Source organism: Centruroides vittatus, unplaced genomic scaffold (assembly GCF_030686945.1).
Source record: "Centruroides vittatus isolate TY-2023 unplaced genomic scaffold, ASM3068694v2 contig_2747, whole genome shotgun sequence".
In the NCBI taxonomy this organism is placed as follows: Eukaryota; Metazoa; Arthropoda; class Arachnida; order Scorpiones; family Buthidae; genus Centruroides; species Centruroides vittatus.
The window spans coordinates 2180962-2203750 of record NW_027121750.1 but is presented as its reverse complement, the minus strand read 5'-3'; the positions used below and the strand labels follow the sequence as shown (position 1 = coordinate 2203750).

The 22789-nt window shown below is 34.4% G+C and overlaps 1 protein-coding gene across 1 annotated transcript in view; it reads right to left on the bottom strand.

Moving 5' to 3' along the window:
• The window catches only part of LOC136972012 (methyltransferase-like protein 25B), a 30669-nt gene extending 16070 nt beyond the window's left edge, over window positions 1-14599 (bottom strand). The window contains exons 1-3 of the mRNA XM_067266560.1: window positions 14399-14599; window positions 8149-8258; window positions 5377-5510 (exon numbers count right to left, since the gene is read on the bottom strand). Coding sequence (XP_067122661.1) covers window positions 5377-5510; window positions 8149-8258; window positions 14399-14506 — 352 coding nt within the window. The 5' untranslated portion in view covers window positions 14507-14599. The remainder of the gene's footprint in view (window positions 1-5376; window positions 5511-8148; window positions 8259-14398) is intronic.
• Window positions 14600-22789: the final 8190 nt, after the last annotated feature.

Here is a 22789-nt window from a genome sequence, read left to right as displayed (position 1 = left end):
ACTTAGAACAAGTTTTTGCTAAAGCAATGCTAAAATATGAATACCTGCAGCATCTAAACACGTTTATATCTAACTTATCAGCCTCATATTCTTTGATCAAACTGTTACAATTGAGATTTACTTTAACATACTCAAAGATTTGTACTGTACAGTACGTCAGTTAACAGACAAACAATTGAAAAGTTATTATTTTCAACAAGATAAAGCGATGTGTCACATATAGATGCAAACATGAGGAAAATTAAGTTTTCTTTGGTGACCAAGTAATCTCCAAAAATCTTTTGAGATTACTTGGCCACCAAGATACCAAGACTTGACTTCTTGAGGTTTAATAGAAGAATGAGTATACAGCAATAATCCTTGCAGAATTTACACCTTCAAACACATGATATGGTGGGTGTTACTGCCATTACCTAGATTACATTAGCAAACATGTTTGAAACTCTGCAGATTCAAATACAAAAGAGCTTGAATATTAAAGAAAGCCATTTTCAACATCTTCAGGAAAACTTGTTTTTGTAATGTACAAGACATATCCATATAAATTTTCATAGACAAACATAAAGAAATAACAAAGTTGTTAAGAAATGTTTAAGAGCTCTGAAAAGAGAATCACCCTGTGTAATTTCTTCATTTTACTACAACGTACAGAATGCATATTGGTTATAAACAGGGTAATTTCTTTATTTCACTACGTTAGATGTAATTCTCACTTGTTCTTATCTTTATTCAAGTTTATATTAATATAATATTTACATCCATTATGACTATTTGCTTACATTCATATTTTGGAAGATAATAATAATAATAATAATAATAATAATAATAATAATGACTCTCCCGTGGTCACCACCTGGTCGTGGTGGGAGAGCCCAGTAATTTTACTGATCCATAGGGCAATGCAGGCTGGAGCATAAGCTCCTGGTAGGGACACCCATGCCAGTAAGGTCTATGGGGAGAAATGAAGCTAAGAGTGACCACGCCCACATTCTGTGGAGATATTCATCATGGTAATAACTAGATCAAAGTGTGATACCGGCTCGGACGTCGCCCGGGTTAACAAGGTCCGCGTTCGTGGGTTAGGCAGAGGCTCACGTTCGAAAAATAGGTCACAGTCTCCCTTGGTTACCGGTGGCGAAAGCAGCACCGGCCCAAGCATGGCTACTGCAATGCCCTCAACAGATGTGAGGAACCAACCCAGCCTTGGTGTTTCTGTGGCAATGCATCCACAGACCACAAAGGCTGGAAAACCACGCCAACGGATGAAATGGACAGTAGAAATGAACGAGTTTATCATCCGTACTTATTACACCATCACAAAACTCGAAACAAACATGACAGCATACAGACAACAACTACACCATAGATTCACACAACAGTATCCTCATCTCACTGTCACCGAACAAAGGGTTGTTGATCAAAAAAGAACAATTATACACAACAACCTTATTCCACAAACAACACTTGAACTTATCAAACAACAGGTTGCTGATCAAATACATCAACAGACAGAAACATCTAACATTAATGAAGATCATGTAACCTGTCAGGATAATCCAGCAACAAGCATTGATAATAACACACATACAACAATTACCACTAATGATACTACAGACACTTCCTCATCCATCACTGATAACATAGACTTGGATTTAGTTAATACGCTCTCACTTATATTTCAGGAAACACTCACTAAATATACAGGTACAGATCCCACACAACGACCACGAATACCAAAAATCAACACGTCAAAGGAAGTAGGAAAAACACTAAATTATGTAAACACTCACTTACTACCACACTACATTCATTCAATTTCTACACTCGCAGACATTCATACATTAGTTTATGCTGGGGCAGTCACAGTAGTGACACACCATGGACTGAAAGTACAATCGCAGACAAATACACAGAAAACACAATTCTATCACAAGCCTGCCTGGCAGAGAAGAATAGAAACACAAATAAATGACATTAGACAGCAATTAGGCAGGCTAACACAATACACTAAAAACAACATAACACCCAAATTAAGGAAACAGCTCAAAAACATTTTCAAGAAAATAAAAACACACACAAAACATGAACATCACAACACAAGCATTACAGAATACATTGATACACTAAAACAAAAACTTGCTGCCAAAGCACGTAGACTCAAACGATACAAAACATGTACACTACGAAAACAACAAAATAAATTATTTACAAACAATGAAAAACTCTTTTACAGACAAATCAATAACAAAGCAAACACTGATACACAGCACAGTGGCACACCAACAGAAGAAGAACTTACAACATATTGGTCTTCTCTTTGGTCCAGTGCTGTCACGCACAATGCTGATGCAGGCTGGATCGAGGAGGAGAACAGAAACTTGCACAACATACCAACTATGCCCTGTGTTGAAATAAACATACATGATTTCCAATACACTGTTAACAGAACACACAACTGGAAGACACCTGGTGTAGACAACATTCACAATTTCTGGTACAAAAAGTTTACATCACTGCACCAGGAACTAGCTAAACATCTAACACACATCATCATCAATCCACAAGACATGCCAAATTTTCTTACTCAGGGCATCACCTACATGAAACCTAAAAACAACAATACCACAGACCCCACACAATACAGACCAATTACATGTCTTCCAACACTCTACAAATTATTGACATCCTGTATTGCAAACAAAATATACAAACATGTTGAAGAACACGACATTCTAACAGAACAACAAAAAGGTTGTCGTAGAAACCACAGGGGATGCAAAGAACAGTTACTCATAGATTCAGTCATTCTACGGCAAGCACACAGACAACACAGAAACATACACATGGCATATATAGACTACAGAAAAGCATTCGACAGTGTTCCACACAGTTGGCTGCTACATATCCTACACATGTACAAAATACATCCATCACTCATTGCATTCTTTCAAAGCACTATGCAGCACTGGAGAACAACACTACATCTCAGGGTTAGTAACACTTCCATACAAACAAACCAAATTTTTATTAGGCGAGGAATTTTTCAAGGAGATTCCTTGAGTCCTCTCTGGTTCTGCTTAGCCCTGAACCCATTATCCAACATGTTAAACAACACGCAATATGGTTACAATATTAGACACAAAAAAACAACACAGTTTACACTGTCACATCTCATGTACATGGATGACGTAAAACTTTATGCATCCACACAAAAACAACTTCATCAACTCCTACAAATCACACATTCATACACCAAGGACATACAAATGGAATTTGGCCTAGATAAATGCAAAACAGTTCACATAGAAAAAGGAATCCTGAAGAAAGAAGATTTTGCACTTGGAAATGGAGACATTATTGAATCCATGGAACAGGGCGAGTTCTACAAGTATTTAGGATTCCAACAGGCCAAACTAACAGAACATACACAAATAAAGCAAAGATTAATTAAAGAATACCAAAGTAGGTTAAATGCTATTCTCAGAACACAATTAAATGCAAAACACACAGTCAAAGCAATAAACACATATGTCATCCCAGTACTCACATATTCTTTTGGAGTTATACATTGGACTCACACAGATCTCGAGCAACTCCAAAGGAAAACAAGAACAACACTTACTAAGCATAAACAACATCATCCTAAATCCGCCACAGAAAGATTAACCCTTCCACGTAAAGATGGCGGACGTGGCCTGATTGACATAGTTAACCTTCACTACAAACAAATACAGTCACTGCGAGAGTTTTTCTACAAAAAACAAGAAACATCACAATTACATAAAGCAGTAACTCTAGCAGACTCGAATAACACACCATTAAACTTACACTCACATCATATGGACACAACACAACATATAAAAAGCACAGACACCATTAAGCAATCGTGGGCTCGAAAGGCGCTCCATGGCAGGCATCCTTATGACCTGGCCCAGGATTTTGTTGACAAAACTGCGTCAAACAGCTGGTTAGCTCGGGGATGCCTCTTTGGGGAGACAGAAGGATTCATGATCGCCATACAGGATCAGGTCATAAATACTAAAAACTACAGAAAACACATACTCAAAGATGCAACACTCACAAATGACACGTGCAGAAAATGTCACATCATGCCAGAAACTATACAACACATCACCTCTGGTTGCAAGCTCTTGGCACAGACAGATTATTTACACAGACATAATCAAGTAGCAAATATAATACACCAAGAGCTTGCAAAGAAACACAAATTAGTAGACATTCACAAACCATACTACAAATACATTCCACAGACAGTATTGGAAAACAACACGCACAAAATGTACTATGACAGAGCTATAATCACAGATAAAACAATTTATCACAACAGACCAGACATCACACTCATTGACAAACACAATAAAATCACATACATTATAGACATATCCATTCCAAACACTCACAATTTACAAAACACATGCACTGAAAAATTTAGTAAGTACACAGAACTCGCCCAGGAAATAAGGCATCTGTGGAGGATGGATAGGGTGCTTATTGTACCTGTTGTTCTCTCCTCTACAGGTGTCATACCACACACACTACACAAAAGCCTGGGCACATTAGAATTGAATAGAAACACATACATCACTCTACAGAAGGCCACTATATTGAATACATGTCATATTGTGAGAAAATTCCTGAATACAGACACACACACTGATACACTTCTTTAATTTCTGTTTTGGTTACTATGCCTTGACTTTGGTCCGGCATAGTACTTAGCCACCGGTGTTAACCGAGTATATCTAACTTAACCCAACATAATAATGAATAGAAATTATAATAAATTTTATAAGAATTTATTGTCCACTTTGAATGTCAGCTTAATTTCTGATATTCATTTCAGAATATAAATTTTTACTGATTAGCATATAAACCACAATAAAAATATTTAACTTGATGAATCTACTTACTCCAATTTAAAAAAAACTCTCAATTTTATTAATATTTACTTTGCCTTGAAGTGAAAAAATTGTACTTATGAACTAAAATTTTAAATAGTTTGAAATTTCTGTACAATTTGTCAGATACAAAATATTAATCAACAAATTGTTGATTTTCTACTCTCACAAAAAATATATGTGGATGTGTTAATTTGCTGATAATTTTAATAATTAGAATAACTAGCCAAATTTAGAAAGGATTTAATATCAATGTAATAATATATTTTACTACATCGATATCACTTTGAACTGTTCACAGAAGATAGAAAATGTCTTCAAAAACATTCAGTAATTCTTTACAAATTCTAAAATGTAAACTAAACATTTATGAAAGTATTAACAAGAAGTTTATATGAAAATTTAATAATAAATTTATTTAACTTATAAAAAATAATTTTGATGAAAGACAAATTACCTTTATTTTCAAATTTAAAAGAATTCAGAAACTGTTCTAACTGATGGAAAGGGGTAACTGCTTTACGAGATAATGTGAATGTATGCGCAACAATTCGGAGAGCTTGCAGACCCAAAGGCCAGACCTCTTTGTAACTGAAAGATTTATAAAAATCATTGTATCATTGAAAAACAAATTAACAATTGATTTTATAATTTATAATTAAATGAATGAAAATGGTTTACATTTACCTTTCATACTATCACTTTATTAAAAATTTAAAATAAATAAACTGTCAGAGAGTAAAATACCATAATTAAGTTTACACATCAATATTTGTATATTTTCCCAAGTTTTAATTTCCGTCTTTACAATTTATACGAATATAAACATCTACTAACCCAATTTTTAGATTAAAGCCAAATTACTTGATATTTAATTACTGTAGAGCATCAATTATCCGACCGCCGATCAACCGTCACATCGGTTAACCGATCACGTTCTAGTTGGCAAATTCAAATGTCCGCTAGTGACGTGGCGCTACAATATTTGACTATGTCTTGGCTACTTTAATATTATTTTTGTTAAATTTTTGCGTGTTTTAGCTGGAAACACTGGCTCAACCATGAAAGGGAGGTCAGTATTTAAACCAGGCCTAATACACTATACTAATAACATATTTTTTCATACTTTTCGGTTATCCGTTTTTTCAGTTATCCGACCAACCTCAGTCCCCAATCGAGTCGGATAATCAATGCTCTACTGTAGTAGTTAGTGTTTTGAGTTAGTAGCATTAATGTAGCCCAATGTAATCTGGCAATCGTTTGGCTTTACAATTTATGCACAACTCTAAATAAAACAGTAACTGACCAATGTATTTGATTCATAATTATTAAAGTACTACTATAAAAGCACTCAAGCTTATGAATTAATCTCTCATGTGACGTACAGTGAACCTTTTATCTCAAATTGTTTTGGGCTTTACCTCCCATTGACATAATTACATTCTACTATAAAGGCACAAAAGTTTAGCTTTTATTAAAGTTAAACTATTGAATAAACATGAACTTGTCCTTGATTTTCATGGTACTTTTTATACACAGTCTTAGTTTTATGCATTCTCATTTTACAAAATCAAAAAAATATATCTTTCTAACATATTTATTGAAATTATTATATATCATTGAGCCAAAAATTCTTTCTTGTTTGTAAATTTTACATCATTCTACTATTGTTTTGATTGATTTGTGGAAAACTAAGCATTAAGCATCTCCACACAATAATAATAAACTTATTGTTCTGCACTCTGTGCAAAAAAAAAACAAAAAAATTCATTTTAGAACTTGAAGTGATTTGATTAATTTATAAAATCCTTTCAAAATTTCATTAAGCAACAAATACTTTATTCTTGCTCTTAATTTATATCTATGAACACAAATATAAAATTACAGCATGGCAACACAAACTACACATTAAAAGTGCTGCATGTAATTAACTAGCAATTCTAAAATAAGAAACTATAACAAAACTTTTGCACATTTAAATAAAAGTAAATATTCCTTTGAATGCATGTTTTGGGCAAGATTAGGCATAGTCACAAATATTTTGTATAAAGACTCCAACCAATGCCGAATTATCGGGCTAGAAAACGGCTATAACAATATTAATAATTTTAAGATAATTTGGAACTAGAGTTAGGCGTTAGGCACCATAAAGACACCAACCAATGCCGATAATTCGGCATTGGTTTGTGTCTTTATGTATAACGGATTAGTTGTTGTTTATATAAATATTTTGTATGTTAGAAGAGATTCTTAGCTAGTACTGATCAGCTTCTATTGCAACTTAACAAATAAAGATGTGATCAGTGCATTAAATGACTAAACACAAAATAAATATTTTTACAACATACAAAATCTACAACGAACACTTAATATATTCCTTAAAAATATGACTTTTTTAAAAATATTTGCTATTCAGTGGCTACTTTTGAGTTTGTGACACTTTCTTCATAGCATTTTACAAGTGGAACCTTGGAAAGAAGGTTATATTCTTTGTTAACACATGGAATTGATGTTGTTATCGAGTGTTGATAGTGAAGAATGATAACTTATTTGATCCTACTGGCTATAATCAAATAATTAATACAAATAAATTTGGTACTAGAGGTAAGCATTAGGCACCATCTCTTAACTAAATTAATAATTATAATTTTTAATAATTTAATAATTAATTTAAAACTTTCTGGAAAAAAATAACTGACCCAGGGCGGGGCTTGAACCTGCAGCCTCCGCTTGCCATGCAGTGCACTACCATTTGTGCCACCCGGACCCCAAGGCAGCCTTCGCTTTGGTAGCACACCACACGGAAGCGGAGGCTGTGGGTTCAAGCCCTGCCCCAGGTCAGTTATTTTTTTCCAGAAAGTTCTAAATTAATTATTAAAAATTATAATTATTAATTTAGTTAAGAGATGGTGTCTAATGCTTACCTCTAGTACCAAATTTATTTGTATTAATTATTTGATTATAGACATATTATAGCCCGAATATTTAGGCGATCATTGGTTTATTATATTAACTCATTGGGCTTTGAGATGTGTATTATATGTATTATTATTATTATTATTTTATTTTTTTCAAATGACACAATAAGTTTTATGGAATGTCAAGTTACCAAGAATCTAGTTTCCAGGACTCTACTGTAGCAGTATTTTTTCCTTCTCGTTATTAAATAATCTTGTTAGTAATTTGATTATCCTAATTCAAAAATTATCAGCAAAGTCATTTAATTTACCTCATTTTTTCTTTAGTTAACCAAACTGATAGATCTTGTGGTTCTACATTGCAAAGACACAATTGCCAGGAAAATGGTAATTTCGACCAATGGTTATCAGTGAAGAAATCCTAAAAATAAGTTTCGTATGATTAATTTACATAACAACAAAATAATTTAAATTAAGAAAAAGGATAATAATTAAGACTTTTTTAATAGTTAAAGCAATATACAATTCATAATATAATCTCAAATAATAAACAACAATTCCAATGCAATTTAAAAAACATTATTTGCTTTTGTGTATTTATAAAAAAAAAAGCTTAAAATGATTTAAAACTTCAAAATCCAAATCTGTTTCAGACTTTCCTGATACATTAACAAAGAATTAAACAATAATAATATCCTATGATCATCACTAAATACCAAAAGAACAGCTGAATTCTTTATTGAAATATAAGGTTAAATAATTACTAAGCAATTTGGCAGGAGGCAGGCCAAGCTGTCATCTCTTGTTAAATATAATAATTAAAACTGATCTGTAATGCACGATGAAATGCTTTTTTCGATAGACACTAGACTTTACTTTACATCCATCTGTATTTTGATTTTTAGGCACCAATATGCAGCACCTAAAACTCAAATTAAAGATGGATAGAATTATAAATTAACAAATTTATTCTGAAAGAAAAGATCAGCCCAAAGCATGGCTCGAACCCGCAACTCCCACTTGCAGTGCAGACGTGTTGACTGTTATGCTACCCACACCTCTGTTCGATCATTGCTTCCACACTAAGTAATTTCAGATAAAACCATATTGATCATTTATCAGTTTACCAATAAAGAATTTGGCTGTGTGTTTGTTATTAAAAATAATTATAGGGTCAGTTGTATTTATTATAATTTCCACCAAATTCCTATCATAAGTTTCCATGATAATCTAAATAAGATAAACATGTCAAATATTCTGTTTCTAGTCCAATTAATTCTCTGTCTTCCTAATTACAAACTAATAATACTGAATTTACAGCGTATTTGACAATTATTTGGCACAGCGGAAGAAAAGAGCCCATTTTTATTTGAGATAAAAATGTCAGATCTACAAATCTGAAACTTATACTTAAATAAGAATTGCCATTTCAAAAATAGGACAAATCACTTACATTATCAAGCTTCGGATCCAAAGACAAAATGCATTTATCTCAAAAAAAAAAAAAAACAGTCTTCTTAAAATGAATAGCATGCAATATTAATAAAAAAAAAAAAGACTGAATCTATTTAAATTTTAATATTAAAAAATATATCAACACAGTAACTAGGAATATTTAGATAGTCAGAGATAGATTTCATGTTTATGTTCTTTTAATGCGATGTCTTATTTTAACAAATATACAAATCTTCCTAACTATACAAATAAATTTTCGCATATTATAATATGAAAATCATCAGAACCAAGTTTATGAATCATCTTATCTTCATTTAACACATTGACTATCAACGAGTTAACTCGTAAGAGATTGTGTCTTTTAGGACGCCATCTACATGTCATCTCGTAAAACGTGATCTGGTTTACAGCATGCGATAAGAACATACTCATAGAAAATAAATAATAATAATAATGGACAGAGGGTAACTAGATTAATTTAAAATAATCATGGCATCACAGAACAGAATATTTATTTGGAGAATAATATACACAATAAAATATACAAAATCAAAATGGTGTTAGGAAAGGTTGACAGTCGTTAATAAATAACAGTTAATAAAAAATAGTCATTGCTAATATATAATATATAAAAATTCTTGACATTAAGCCATTTCTTTAGAAACTCAAAATCATTGATTTCTTTTTTGTTAAGAATGATAACACTACAGATATGATATTTTATGCAGAAAACATAATACAAAGTTGTTAAGAAAAGAAAAACAAATTTGGCATTATAAAAATAAACACTGTTTAAAAATTAAAAGAAATTTAAGCAGAGATTTCAATCCAAAGTTTTGCACAGGTTTTAGCAAATCTTCACATTTAAATCAATGCGTCAAACGGCAGTAGGTCGAGGCAGTTAAAGCCTCGACCTACTGCCCTAGGGTCTTGAAATCAAATCCGGGCAGTTGAAATAATCTCCAGAAATTTTTTCACAAGGAAGCTGTCTCGAATACATTTGGTCCCTCCTTCGCATTCAGCTACCCTCCATTTTGGACCTAGCCAAACTCACAATGGATATGATTAATAATATCCTCTTACTATTCAAAGGACAGAAAAATAGGGAAAAAAATTAATGATTTCTGTAAATTTAAAAAATGAATTTATTCTAATTACAGAAATAATCTGTAAAAAAAAAAAAAACAAAATCTAAATCTTAATTAGAAGTATCAGAAAGAAAGCGTAAAAACAATTTCTTCAATGATGAAATTATTCCAAACAATGAAAAGCAGATAATGAATCAGATCTTTTTTTCTAGACACCTGGTAGAGCCGATGTTTTTATTCACCCTGTCACTATTAAAACAATGATTCTTTTTTTAATTCTATTAGCTAAGATTTGACAAAGCTAAGTTTGTTTTCAAGACTTACATAAATATCACTAAAGCAGTTCTGATAGAAGCAAAGTGAAAGGAAGAACCAAAATTACAGTATCATTGGTGTTTACTTTTCATTGTTTGGAATTATTTTGTCATTGAAGAAATGCTCTTTCACTCTTTAATTCTTTTAAAACCAAGCATCTGTCATACAATAATGTACTTGATAACAAGACCTAATTCTTCTGAACTATTCCAGAGTGGCGCCATTGTTTTAAATTAATCAATTTAATGCGCTTCACTGCAACAAAATAAAAAAAACTTCAAAATTAAATCTGTTTTATATAAATTGCGACATTACGTGACACCATATAAATTTTACAAAATTTAATATTTTTTAATTACCTAATTTTTATATTATTAAATGTATGTAAATTATATAAACAAAACCAAAATAATTTCGATCATTTTTGCAATTATGCTTGAAAAATTTGCATTTATTAGAATAACTTCAGAATAAATTAATTTATTTGTAGTTATAATGTAAATTTATGGAATTAGATTAAATTTACGTATTAATCAATACACTTTCTCTTGTAAAGATGTTGATTATATAAAAATTTATTTTTATCATGCATTATTTATTATTTTCTCATGAATAAAGAAAGTACTGCAAACATATTCGTACTAATTACAAGTAGCAACACGCTATTTACTATTCAAAATATATAAATGTGTGATGAGTTATATAAGATCAAATGAATTATATAAGCAAATAAAACACTTTTTTGCCATTTGAAATTTTCAACTATTTGAATGATTACGAATGAAGTTATAATAAAAATATAGTTTAAGAAAATAACTTGCTAAAAACAAAGAATAAGTCCCAACAGAAGAGAAGTTAATGTCCATATTTAAAATTCAAAATCAAAAATCAGTCAGAATTTAACAAATTAGCATTCACTGTAGTCACATAGCAGTTAACATCTGACTCAACTCTTGCTCCAGAGTTTTGAATGCAGATGCATGTCTTAAACGAGTCAAACACTACACAATTTTGCTGCACAATGTGGTCTGTAAGCCAATTTCGACATCACAAAACATGCTGCCCAACAAGGGATAGCCAACTTTACTTTTCCGAAAGTTTGGAAAACATAACTTGTTGCCACCAACAACCAATCGGTGAAAGTCTCAGATGATACTTGTGCCAATTTATGAGCAGCAAAGTAGCAACATCCGTCATCATGCGATTCGTCTCTGGAGGAAAATGTTGTCTAGTATTTGCTCTCCCCACAAACATTGTCGCATAACAAACCATCCATCAACCATAGTCAGTTATGTACCTCAAAGCCTGTTACCGGTGTGCAATTAACATCAAAAATGAAAAAATAAATTTCACGAACGTTTTCAAACCTTCAACGGTTCTTCAGGCGGCAATAAATTTCTGTTAGAATGTTGTTAAATATGATTATTATTCAAAATTCGAATATATGTTACCCGATGAAGTTTTACTAGGCATGTGCACTATATATGTAGCAATTGATGAGAATTTATAGCTCTTTGTCCACTAGTGCTTGCCATGCTATGGACAGATTTAATTCCTCTACCATAGTCAGCCAGCTAAATCGTGTAGAGTTCATCCTGCTTTAGCAGCTTAATCAAATAGAACATTTAGCACCTAATACTAATGCATAACCATGGGCTAAAAAAAAAAAATTCTCTCTTGCTCTATATTTATGTAGCATAAGAATTGGCTCCTTATTAATTACTGACTCTGTAGTCATCATTAGGATGAAAAAATGCTATATAAGTTACAGAAATTGTGTCTCTATTGAGAAAAATATTTTCCAAAATCCGAATGTCTCATCATCAGCCTGTACATTCTGTTAAAAGTAACAAACAAAAACCAAATCAACAAAATTTGGTTTCATTTTTGTTTATCATTTTTAACAGAATGTTCACTTTTAAATCTTGAGAAACATTTCATCTCAATAAATATATGACTTAGCATGTTTTTATCAACTTATACAACATGTTTTTTTCATTCTGATAACAAAAGAACTTTTATTTACAATTACATTGAACTGTATTATTTACTTTTTATTTCTATTATCCACATTAAAGAACTTTACATCTATTGAAGTTTCATCTGCATATTTATTCATTAATTTTGTTGTGGTGTCAGCCTAAGTTCTTGTAATTACTATTGATTAAGAGAACAGAGCATAAAAAAAATCCTTAGTCAGGTTAATGCAAGTTAATAAGTTAACTAGCATTAATTTCAATTTGTAATTAATTAAAATTTTGTATTTTTGTAATTATTAATTGTTCAAAAAATCCAATATTGGATAGTAGTAATTTTTAGAACATTTTTTGTATTGTTTTTATCCCAAACTCCAATGCAAACAGGAAACTAAGCCAGACAGATGTGGCATGTGTCCAGGCATCAGATAAGGCGGTGCCGAGACGTGTAATTATTTAGGAAATAATTTGAAAAGCATATTATAAGAGATAATTCATCAGTCTCAGATAAGAGGGCATTAAGTGCATAAGATAAGGGGAAAGGCAGAGTAGCAGTGGTATGGACTGACTCATCACATGTCAACATTCCAAAACCTCCAGAAAAATAAGAAGGGGTAACAAGAACTTACTTTGTTTTGTTTTATTAAGTTATGGCAAAGCAACACTTGGGCGATGCCTTCCAGGAGGTCTTTTTAAGAGTAACTGGCCCCTATTCGGGCATTACAGACTTGGAAAAAACCTGGAAAACTCCACGCGGCCAACCATGGGTTTGTGCCTGGCGTCCTGGCCAGGCATGAATCCATAACCGTACTCCCAGTCCACTTGGCCACTGGTGGACAGAACTTAGTTTTCCCAGGAGAGAGAAATTCAAATTGCACCCCATTTGGTACAAACAAAGCTCTGAATGAGACGGTTTGACCTTATCAAAGCCATATGCCATGACCATAGAAGTCAAATAGTTAAGGGAACCAACGGTCTACATATTCCCCTGCAAGATATAGCCACTTGAAATCGGCCCACGGGACACCCATTAAATACATGAAAGACTCGACGGGATCTGCAGCACAACTTCGATCGCTCCTTGGTATTTCTTTGCTATTTATGAGATTTTACTCACCTCTAGTAAAGTGAAAACAGTCGATTTTAGCATGGTTTCAAGAAATAGTTCGAGATTTTTTCACTTTTAAAATTTACCTCATTTTTGACGGTCTTCGAAATCACGATAGACTGATTTTGGGTCTTATATGTTTTAAAGGGTCACACCTTTGTCTCTTTTACTCCCACGGGCACAGTCTACGGATGTGACAAGGTCCCAACTGCCTCGTTTGGAGCCGCATTCGTGCCACCATCCGACACGAAGGATTTCTTGATTTCTTTTAGTTTGCGACCGATTGATCTGGTCTTTACGAACATACTTTCCATTCGGTCCCAGTTTTTTGAAGCAACCGCAGTTTATACATTATGGTTTGTAGTTTAGACACCTGTACTTAAACCAAAACAACTTGTCTCGTCTATTGCTATTTGTATATGTTACCATTGCATCTGTTAGAGTAATTATAAGACAAATTAAGTGAATTTATTTATAAAATGTGATTTAATTTATGTAAGTAGGTTAATACACTTTCATCACCAATCAATGCATCTTCTTCTGTAAAAATCTGTTACGTAAGGGTTTTTTATAGCATGAATAATTAATAATTTTAAATGAAAATAAAACGATTACATACCAGCACAAAGGAATCGATTAACCATGTAAATTCTCTCAAGAATTTCGTTAAGAAAGAAATGTAAAGTTTAATTTGACTGGCTTCTTGTTCGTTACGTATCGAGATCATTTCCGAAAATGCCTAAATAATGCGAATTTCAAACAGCAGTATCGTCTGCATCAAACACGCTACGCACGCTTTCGTGTTGCCAGATTAATTAAAATCAAATAGTGTGATGGAAAATTTAAATATAATACTAAACTGTTATTGTTATGTATTAATAACAATAATCTTGAAATTAATAATAATATTATGTTTAATATTTTTATAATTTCGGTTAGAGGATGACTTCCATGGAGAATCGAACCGGAATCCTCCGCAACGAAAATGTTTCTTTTTATAAATATATTTTCATTTTTTTTTTTTTAGCTTTTATTTATGCAAATATACTTATTTGTGCACTTCTTTTACAAGAATTTGTTACATAAAAATTTTTAGTAATCGTAACTTATCTTTCATGAATAATAACGCGAGTAACATGAGATAAGTATGGTCAGACACGATACTTAATACAGAAAATTACATAAGAAGTTAATAAAAAGTTAAAAGCAGTAAGCTTAAAGTGTCTTTGAAATACAATATACCGTACGTTTTATATAATACTGAAACTAAACTCGAATCTTGTAATAATTATAAATAAATTTACAGTAAGCCCACGTTCATGTCTGTCATAGATAATTTGCATTATATACGTTAGAATTATGTAATATCTACTGCAACACACTGTGGAAAACGTGAAAAACTCTGGGCCAAATTAGTAAACATTGTTATAATAGAACACTTGATAATCGGCGTTGAAACAGTAGATAATTTCAGCCTATTCGAACCCGTAAACAAACAAGAAAGCTAAAGACAATAAAAAGGTTGCGGCCGAAGTTTTCATCTTAAAACGTGAACGTCGAACGTCGACTGCCGCCATCTTATAAGCCTAGAAGTTTGACAATTACACAAATGCTATTGTCAAACTTCTAGGCTTACAAGATGGCGGCGCTCGACGTTTGACGTTCACGTTTTAAAGATGAAAACTTCTGCCGCAACCTCCCTAAATTGTGTATAGCAAAACGGCTGTGAAGGACTTGATTAAAATATTCAGATGTAGAGATGTATTTTTATGTATAAAGATTCAACTTCCTCAAGTTATATTTACAATGACATCATACGGGTGCAAAACCCAAACAGTAAAGAAGCAAGATGTGAAGACAATTGGCTTTTGTTGACAAATAATACTTTTCAAAAAATATGACAAAAAGTTGTTTTAAAATCTTTATTTAATAGATTTCATCTTTACGTTTTGAAAAAATATAAGAGATATTTGTTTATTAAGGTGATTAAACTGACGGCCGGATGGCCGAGCGGTAAAGGTGGCAGCCTACCGCTCTGGGGGACCCGGGATCGAATCCGAACGGGTCGAATAATCCCCAGGAATTTTTCGGGGGTGGTCCGTTCGGATATGTCGGGCCCCGTCCCTCACCACCCGGTCGCCCCATTGTGGGCCTGGCCGAACCCATAATGGGCCTACTAAAAGAGGCCCTCTTAGTGCCCACAGGACGGAGAGTTAAAAAAAAAAAAAAAAAAAAGGTGATTAAACTGGCGACCTTTAATCGCCAGTTTAATCACCGATTTGACTGCTAAGCGATATTTTATCACCAGAGGGTTCGAGGTCGATATTGGAGGCTTTTTCTTCCCTTCGGCAACGTACTGTACAGTACGAGGTTAACAGAAAAATAGACTAACTTCTACACCCAGCCCACAGGAGGGCTATATACAAGACAGGGTTATTTAGTAGACGTGGAAGTTTTCACCAATGGATCAAGGGTAATCACTGGTAATAGCACTCTTTTCTGTGTTTTCGGGAGAAAAAGAAATTTTCTTCGACACGTGTTCTTTACCCGGAGTTCGCGGTCTTCCAGGATGAGGTCCTTGCCATTGATTTGGCAGTTAGTTGGTGCGAGATGAATCTTCTTGAAAGGGCGATTAACATCATCACCGAGAGCTCTGCAGCCCTCAAAAATAACGAGAGTCTTCAACTACTATGCAGGGACATTCTCAACATCATTTCAACTAGTTCTAAGTTTTCCTATTGGGTGGATTAGAGGGTGTTCACTGTGGTATTCCAGGGAATGAGAAAGCTGACCAGCTGGCGCGGTCTGCCGCCGACTGTCGTAACATTTCAGACTACTGTATTCTTTCAGCCTCGAGATTTAATCTTCGCCTTCGTAAGGAAATGATTGAGATTTGGCAGCAAGAGTGGGAATCTATTTCCCTGTATCACATTTCCAGGAGCTTCTTTCGAAGCATCTCCACAGTCGGTGGTTTAGTGGTTTAGTCGAAACTTTCAGGTGACTCAATTTCTCACAGGACACGGGTAGTTCAACACGTAACTCTGTCGATTCCATAAGTTCAATGCTGTTCAGTTATTGTGGAGAAGAGGACGGGGTTCGGCACTACATTTATGCCTGCCCGATGCTTCATGACACAAGGCAACTCGTAAAACTGAAATTGCATGCTAAGAATGTGTATTGACCCTGCGATCTAAGTCTCTTGAGAACAAAGACAACTAGCTCCTGCTAAAGGACTTTACAGATTTTTCTCGCGTCTAACATCTAATTAGGACAAGTTTCCCATAGTCCTGCCAGAAGAATTTTCTATTGGTACGCTAGTATTGAAACTTGCTATAATATATGCATATAAACTGGTATTTCCAAATTTTTGTCTCTGTAAATGTCAAATGATGGAGTCTCAGTTTACTGGGTTTGAGGTACTTTTTTTTAACTCTTTCCGCCCTGTGGGCACTAAGAGGGTCTTTTTTGCAAGCCATTATGGGTTCGGCCAGGTCCACAATGGGGCGACCGGGTGGTGAGGGACGGTGTCCGACATATCCGGACGGACCACCCCCCGAAAAATTCCTGGAGATTTTTCGACCCGTTGGGATTCGAACCCGGGTCCCGCAGAGCGGTAGGCTGCCACCTTGACTGCTCGGCCATCCGGCCACCAGGGTTTGAGGTACTGTACATTGATAATGATAAGCAGAAAATACTAAAAATAGCAAAAAACAAAAATGTAGGATTGGTCAGATAAAGAAACTCAACACAGGGAGATCTTCCAAAGAGGGGTACCTCAAGGAGGACTTTCTATAGAAAAGCGGCCTCTGCATAGGTATAAGATACATGAAGATAACCTGGAAAACTCCACATGACCAGCTCGTTGATGAGGAGCGAAACCGCGACCACGACCACCAGTGTTTGGTGGTTTTTATCCACTCGGCAACTAATTACATAAACATCGACCAGATGATCGAGCGGTTTACATAACAGCTTACTGCTCTGGGAGATCCGGGATCGGATCTGGATGGGTTCGAAAAATCCCCAGGAATTTTTCGGGGGTGTGATCCATTCAGATATGTCGGGCCCCGTCCCTCACCACCCGGCCGCCCCATTGTGGGCCTGGCCGAACCCATAATGGGTTTGATTAAGAGAGGTCCTCTTAGGGCCCACAGAGCGAAGTTAAAAAAAACTTATTAATTATTTCTTAATACGATATTCTCATTTCTTCTGTCAAGTAAGATATGACCAGGTGTAGGTTTATTTGTTTACGGCAATGCGACACATGGGCGATCTGCCGAGAGGGGATATTTCCCGGGAGCTCTTTATATGGAAGACTGGTCCCTATTTAGGTGTTACAAACATGAAAAAAACCCAGACACTATGTGGCGAGGCAAGAACCCAAACCAGTGTTCGATGGTTTTATCCACTCTGCTACTAATGAGCAAGATACGACCAGATCATTGAGAGAAGGGAGCCGGGAATTTTTCCCTGGGCACGGGAGAAAACTTAGGGGCCCTTAGTGGTTCTTACTCCTATTAAATCAATATTATTTTTACTGATAGAAAACAAAATCTTTAAGACCTTTTTATTAATAAAGAAACATTTTTTTTTTTTTTGGAACAAATAAAATAAAAGTAGAAAGCTAAAATATGTCAGCGAAGAAGCAAAAGAGACCTATACAAGCTCTCGAAGGCCTTGAATACGACTATAAATAAATAACGACTAACCCGTTACAAAGCTATACATCCACAAGAGCCGAATTACAGGGCTAGAGTTGGCTATAATAAATAAATAATTAATAAGACAATTTGGCACTAGAGCATGGCGTTAGGCGCCATCTCTTACTAAACTTAATAATTATAATTAAATTAAATAAATAATTTTAATAATTTGGAACTGGAGGAAAAGAAATCGGCCCGAAGCGGGACTCGAACCCGCAACTTCTACTATCCGTGCAGACACGTTACCAGTTACGCTACCCGGACCTTCAGTCCGATCGCCTCCTCCAGTATATATAAGCTAACATGACGACCATCGACGGTCATTACAATGCCGGCTGGGGACACATCAAGTGCCCACGTCCTCCCAAGGACGTGGCACTTGACCGTCGATGGTCGTCATGTTAGCTTATATATACTGGAGGAGGCGATCGGACTGAAGGTCCGGGTAGCGTAACCGGTAACGTGTCTGCACGGATAGTAGAAGTTGCGGGTTCGAGTCCCGCTTCGGGCCGATTTCTTTTCCTCCAGTTCCAAATTATTAAAATTATTTATTTAATTTAATTATAATTATTAAGTTTAGTAAGAGATGGCGCGTAACGCCAAGCTCTAGTGCTAAATTGTCTTATTAATTATTTATTTATTATAGCCAACTCTAGCCCGATAATTCGGCTCTTGTGGATGTATAGCCTTGAATACGACATACAATGACATATGGCAACCAACTATCAAACCAATATGTACTGTACAGTACCTTGGTATCTATACATATATACAAACACGGTGTCGTGGTATCTCTATAACATATACCAATATACTGGTATACATTATCAGTGGGATAATTTAATTATTACCGGCGAAAGAAAAATTAACACAGGAAAAAAAAAACAAGTCGGAAAGGTGTGATTGCCGCAAACTTGACAGACCAGCTGTATCCCATTTGTTTACAACAAAAATATACGAAAACAAGCTTATTTTATAGAAATTGCTTCTATTATATTTATGCGCATACGTTTATATGCAAATACATGCAATTCAGAAAATTCATTACAGAAGCATTGAACGACTCAACTCTCCCATGCAAAAAACTCTCTAAGTGTCACAGTGCATGCAATCTGATTATTTATTTTGAATATTTTGAAATTTATTAAACTTTTCAGAAAATACAGTATGCCATTAAAATATAATTTGATACTTTAAAATCAATAAACCATTTGTTAATTTTAATAGTGCTCTATTGGCTTATGAAAACCAATTAAATTTCTATTGGCTTTATCAGACAAGGATTAAACCAATAACAATTTTCAAAACCAACTCGTTGGTCGGGTACAAACGCACGAGCAACCAACCAGTTAGCCACGAAGAGTTTTCATGCAGGGACCAGTAGCCAGTGTTCAGTGGTTCTATCCACTCGGTCGGTGATGGGTTTCTCAAACAAAAGAATGGCAGGGGCAGCAGTTTTTTTTTTTTTTTTTTTTTTTTAATGGTTAAAAATATAGTGGTTCAAAAGTGAGTTCTAAACAAATTATAATTTATTGTTCTTAAAATAATCTTTATATATTGGTTACTTAGCTTCTGGGCCAAACACAGCTTGAGTCACCAACTTTCATAGTAACAAATTCCAAACACACTGAAAAAACACTAACTTGAAAAAGTGATGAGCAAAAGAATACCTACAAACTTGAAATTTTTTCCATGGTAATAATGATGGAGATGATGATTATGAGAAAGCCCGGTGGCCGAGGTGGTTAGCTTACCGCTCCGGAGACTAAGAATCGAATCCCGGCGAACCACCCCAGGAATTTTCCACGGGGATCCATTCCGAATATGTCGAGACTCTGCTGACCCATTGTGGGTTCAGCCAGACCCGCAATGGGCTTTAAAGGACTTCTTAATATCCAGAGAGCAGGAAACAAAAATGAAAAAAATAAACGCAAACTAGCGGAAATGAAAATGATTCATATTACGATTAGAGGTGCCAACTTTTCATAAGGAAGAAATGAGCTGGAAAGCATACACTTCACTCATTTTTCAGATCATTTCCGAGTAATTGGAACAGGGTTTCTCATTTCCCGGTCTTTTGCTTGTCCGGGGATTTCGGGAAAAATTGAACTGTTTCCCAGCACGTTTATTTGACACGAAAGAAGCTTACAAGATTTCCGCAATCTTGGAACTTCTACGTCGGCAGCAGTCTTTGGGTCTTCCTCTCTTTTCCAAGATAGTCCCATTTTGAAGGAGTGTCCCTGGATCGCGAATGACCAGCTCCGTCGACGTCTCGACGACTCCGGGACAATGCGGTCGAATTCCGTTGATGGAAAGATGTCGATCCGAGGTCGGAAAACGGAGACGGGCACGAGACACACACAACAATAGATCCGTCACTTGGAACTTTCGGAAGAAGCCGTCGCGTCCTTGAATTTTCAGGTTTTATCTTTCTTCCGATTGGTCCTCCTCGTCACCTGATGACAATTCGAAACCTTTCGGGGGCGCAGGAAAGATCAAAATCGAAGTTTAATTCGATTCCCATCCGGAGATAGTCGATCTTCGTTTTTCCATTGTTCTATTGTTTAAAAGTTTGCGTCGTTTTCACTAAGAAAAACTATTCCTAACTTCTATTTTTTTGTCTCTAAAAAAAAGATAAAATCATTTATTTTTAAGGACAAAGTTAACACAAATTTCAGTGAGGTTCGGACCTGTCCAGAGCCTCACAATTGTAGTACTTCTTTTGCTCTCTAGTATCCTTGATTTGTCTACCTCGGCTGCTTTAACAGAAACATCAAGCTTACAGCCCAATAATTCGGCAGTTCGTTTGTCTTTAATAATCAGGTTTATGAAGAAAAACTTCATACTTGCATACTTCGTACTCGTTTGTATCCTTGCCAACTTGCACAACCTGGCATTACGCAGTTATTGAAGCTACTGGGCATGGTTAAAAATTAAAACAGCATAAATACAATTATTCCATATATTACAGGTACTGGCAAGTAAAGAATTTTCAGAGTCCTGTCACAAATAGGCTACATATAGATTATTGACAATCTGTGGCATGCCATAACGAGGAAAAATTTAAAAAAAAAACTAATAAGTAGGTTTAAAATTAAACTGTCAGAATACATTTTTATTTATTGAGTTAATTATACTTTCTATTCGCAAAGGATGAAAGGAATATCCAAGGATACCGGTTGAGAAACCCTAGTTGGCAACCATAGCCACACTACGAATGCACCAAGAACTATAAAAGTAATGTACTGTACCACAATTTATTTCACAATAAATAATTTCAAGAATGGAAAACAGAGATGCTTTGCTATGAATTCCTATTAAGTCCATATTTACATTATATCGATATAACCCAATATATATCTTGCTTTTGTACAATTCTCATCATCATCATCACATTTAAATCACACATCCACCATGTATCTTGTGTAAGTGGCAATTCCATATCAAACTTAGATGCTCTAAGTTTGATATTTTATCCTAAAATAAGATTTTAGTCCAACAGTAATTTAGTAGAATGGACATGTGTTTTTGTGTGTGTGTGTGTGTGTATGTGTGTGCTAACATCACATTAAAGGCTGTCAATTGTTTTGCACTACCAAAACCCATCAGTTTGGGTAATCAAAATATTCATTTGAAATATCATCTTTCGAGATTTCACCATCTTTTTTTTATTTCTAGTTCAAAATAACTGATTCATTTTCATGTTCTCTAACACTGGGAGAAAAATCTCTCTCTGTAAACTTAAGCCAATTTGGAATTGATGTCGATTTGTCAAGGTAATCATATTTGAAGAATCTACAGTGCACGGTCAACTGAATAATTCATTCCTAATTGTCTTCCTGCAACAAAGAATTCAGTTTATAATACATTTCACTGATTGATGTGCCATTTTCGATGAAGAATCCAATGATCATTTTGTTCAGATCATAAAAATAGGTCACTTCAATCTTATATTACACACTTCGGTTAGTTTTAAATTGTTAATACTAGTTTCAGCCAAGTAATAATAAATTATAATACATTACTTTTTGGGAAACGTTTATATTGGAAATGCAGTATTGCATTTGAAATTAATTCTTAATAATGTAAGTAAAAAAGTAATTACAAGATCCTTAATATGATGACTAAAATATTACATTAAAACTCTCAATAATATGTACACATGAAGATAGAATGAATATGCAATGAACTGAACTATTGGTTCAATTCATTGATTTAATTTTCATTGCATATTCATTCTATCTTTATAGGATAAACAACACATTATAGGAATGTAATTTTTTTAAATTAATACATAGGATATTGTA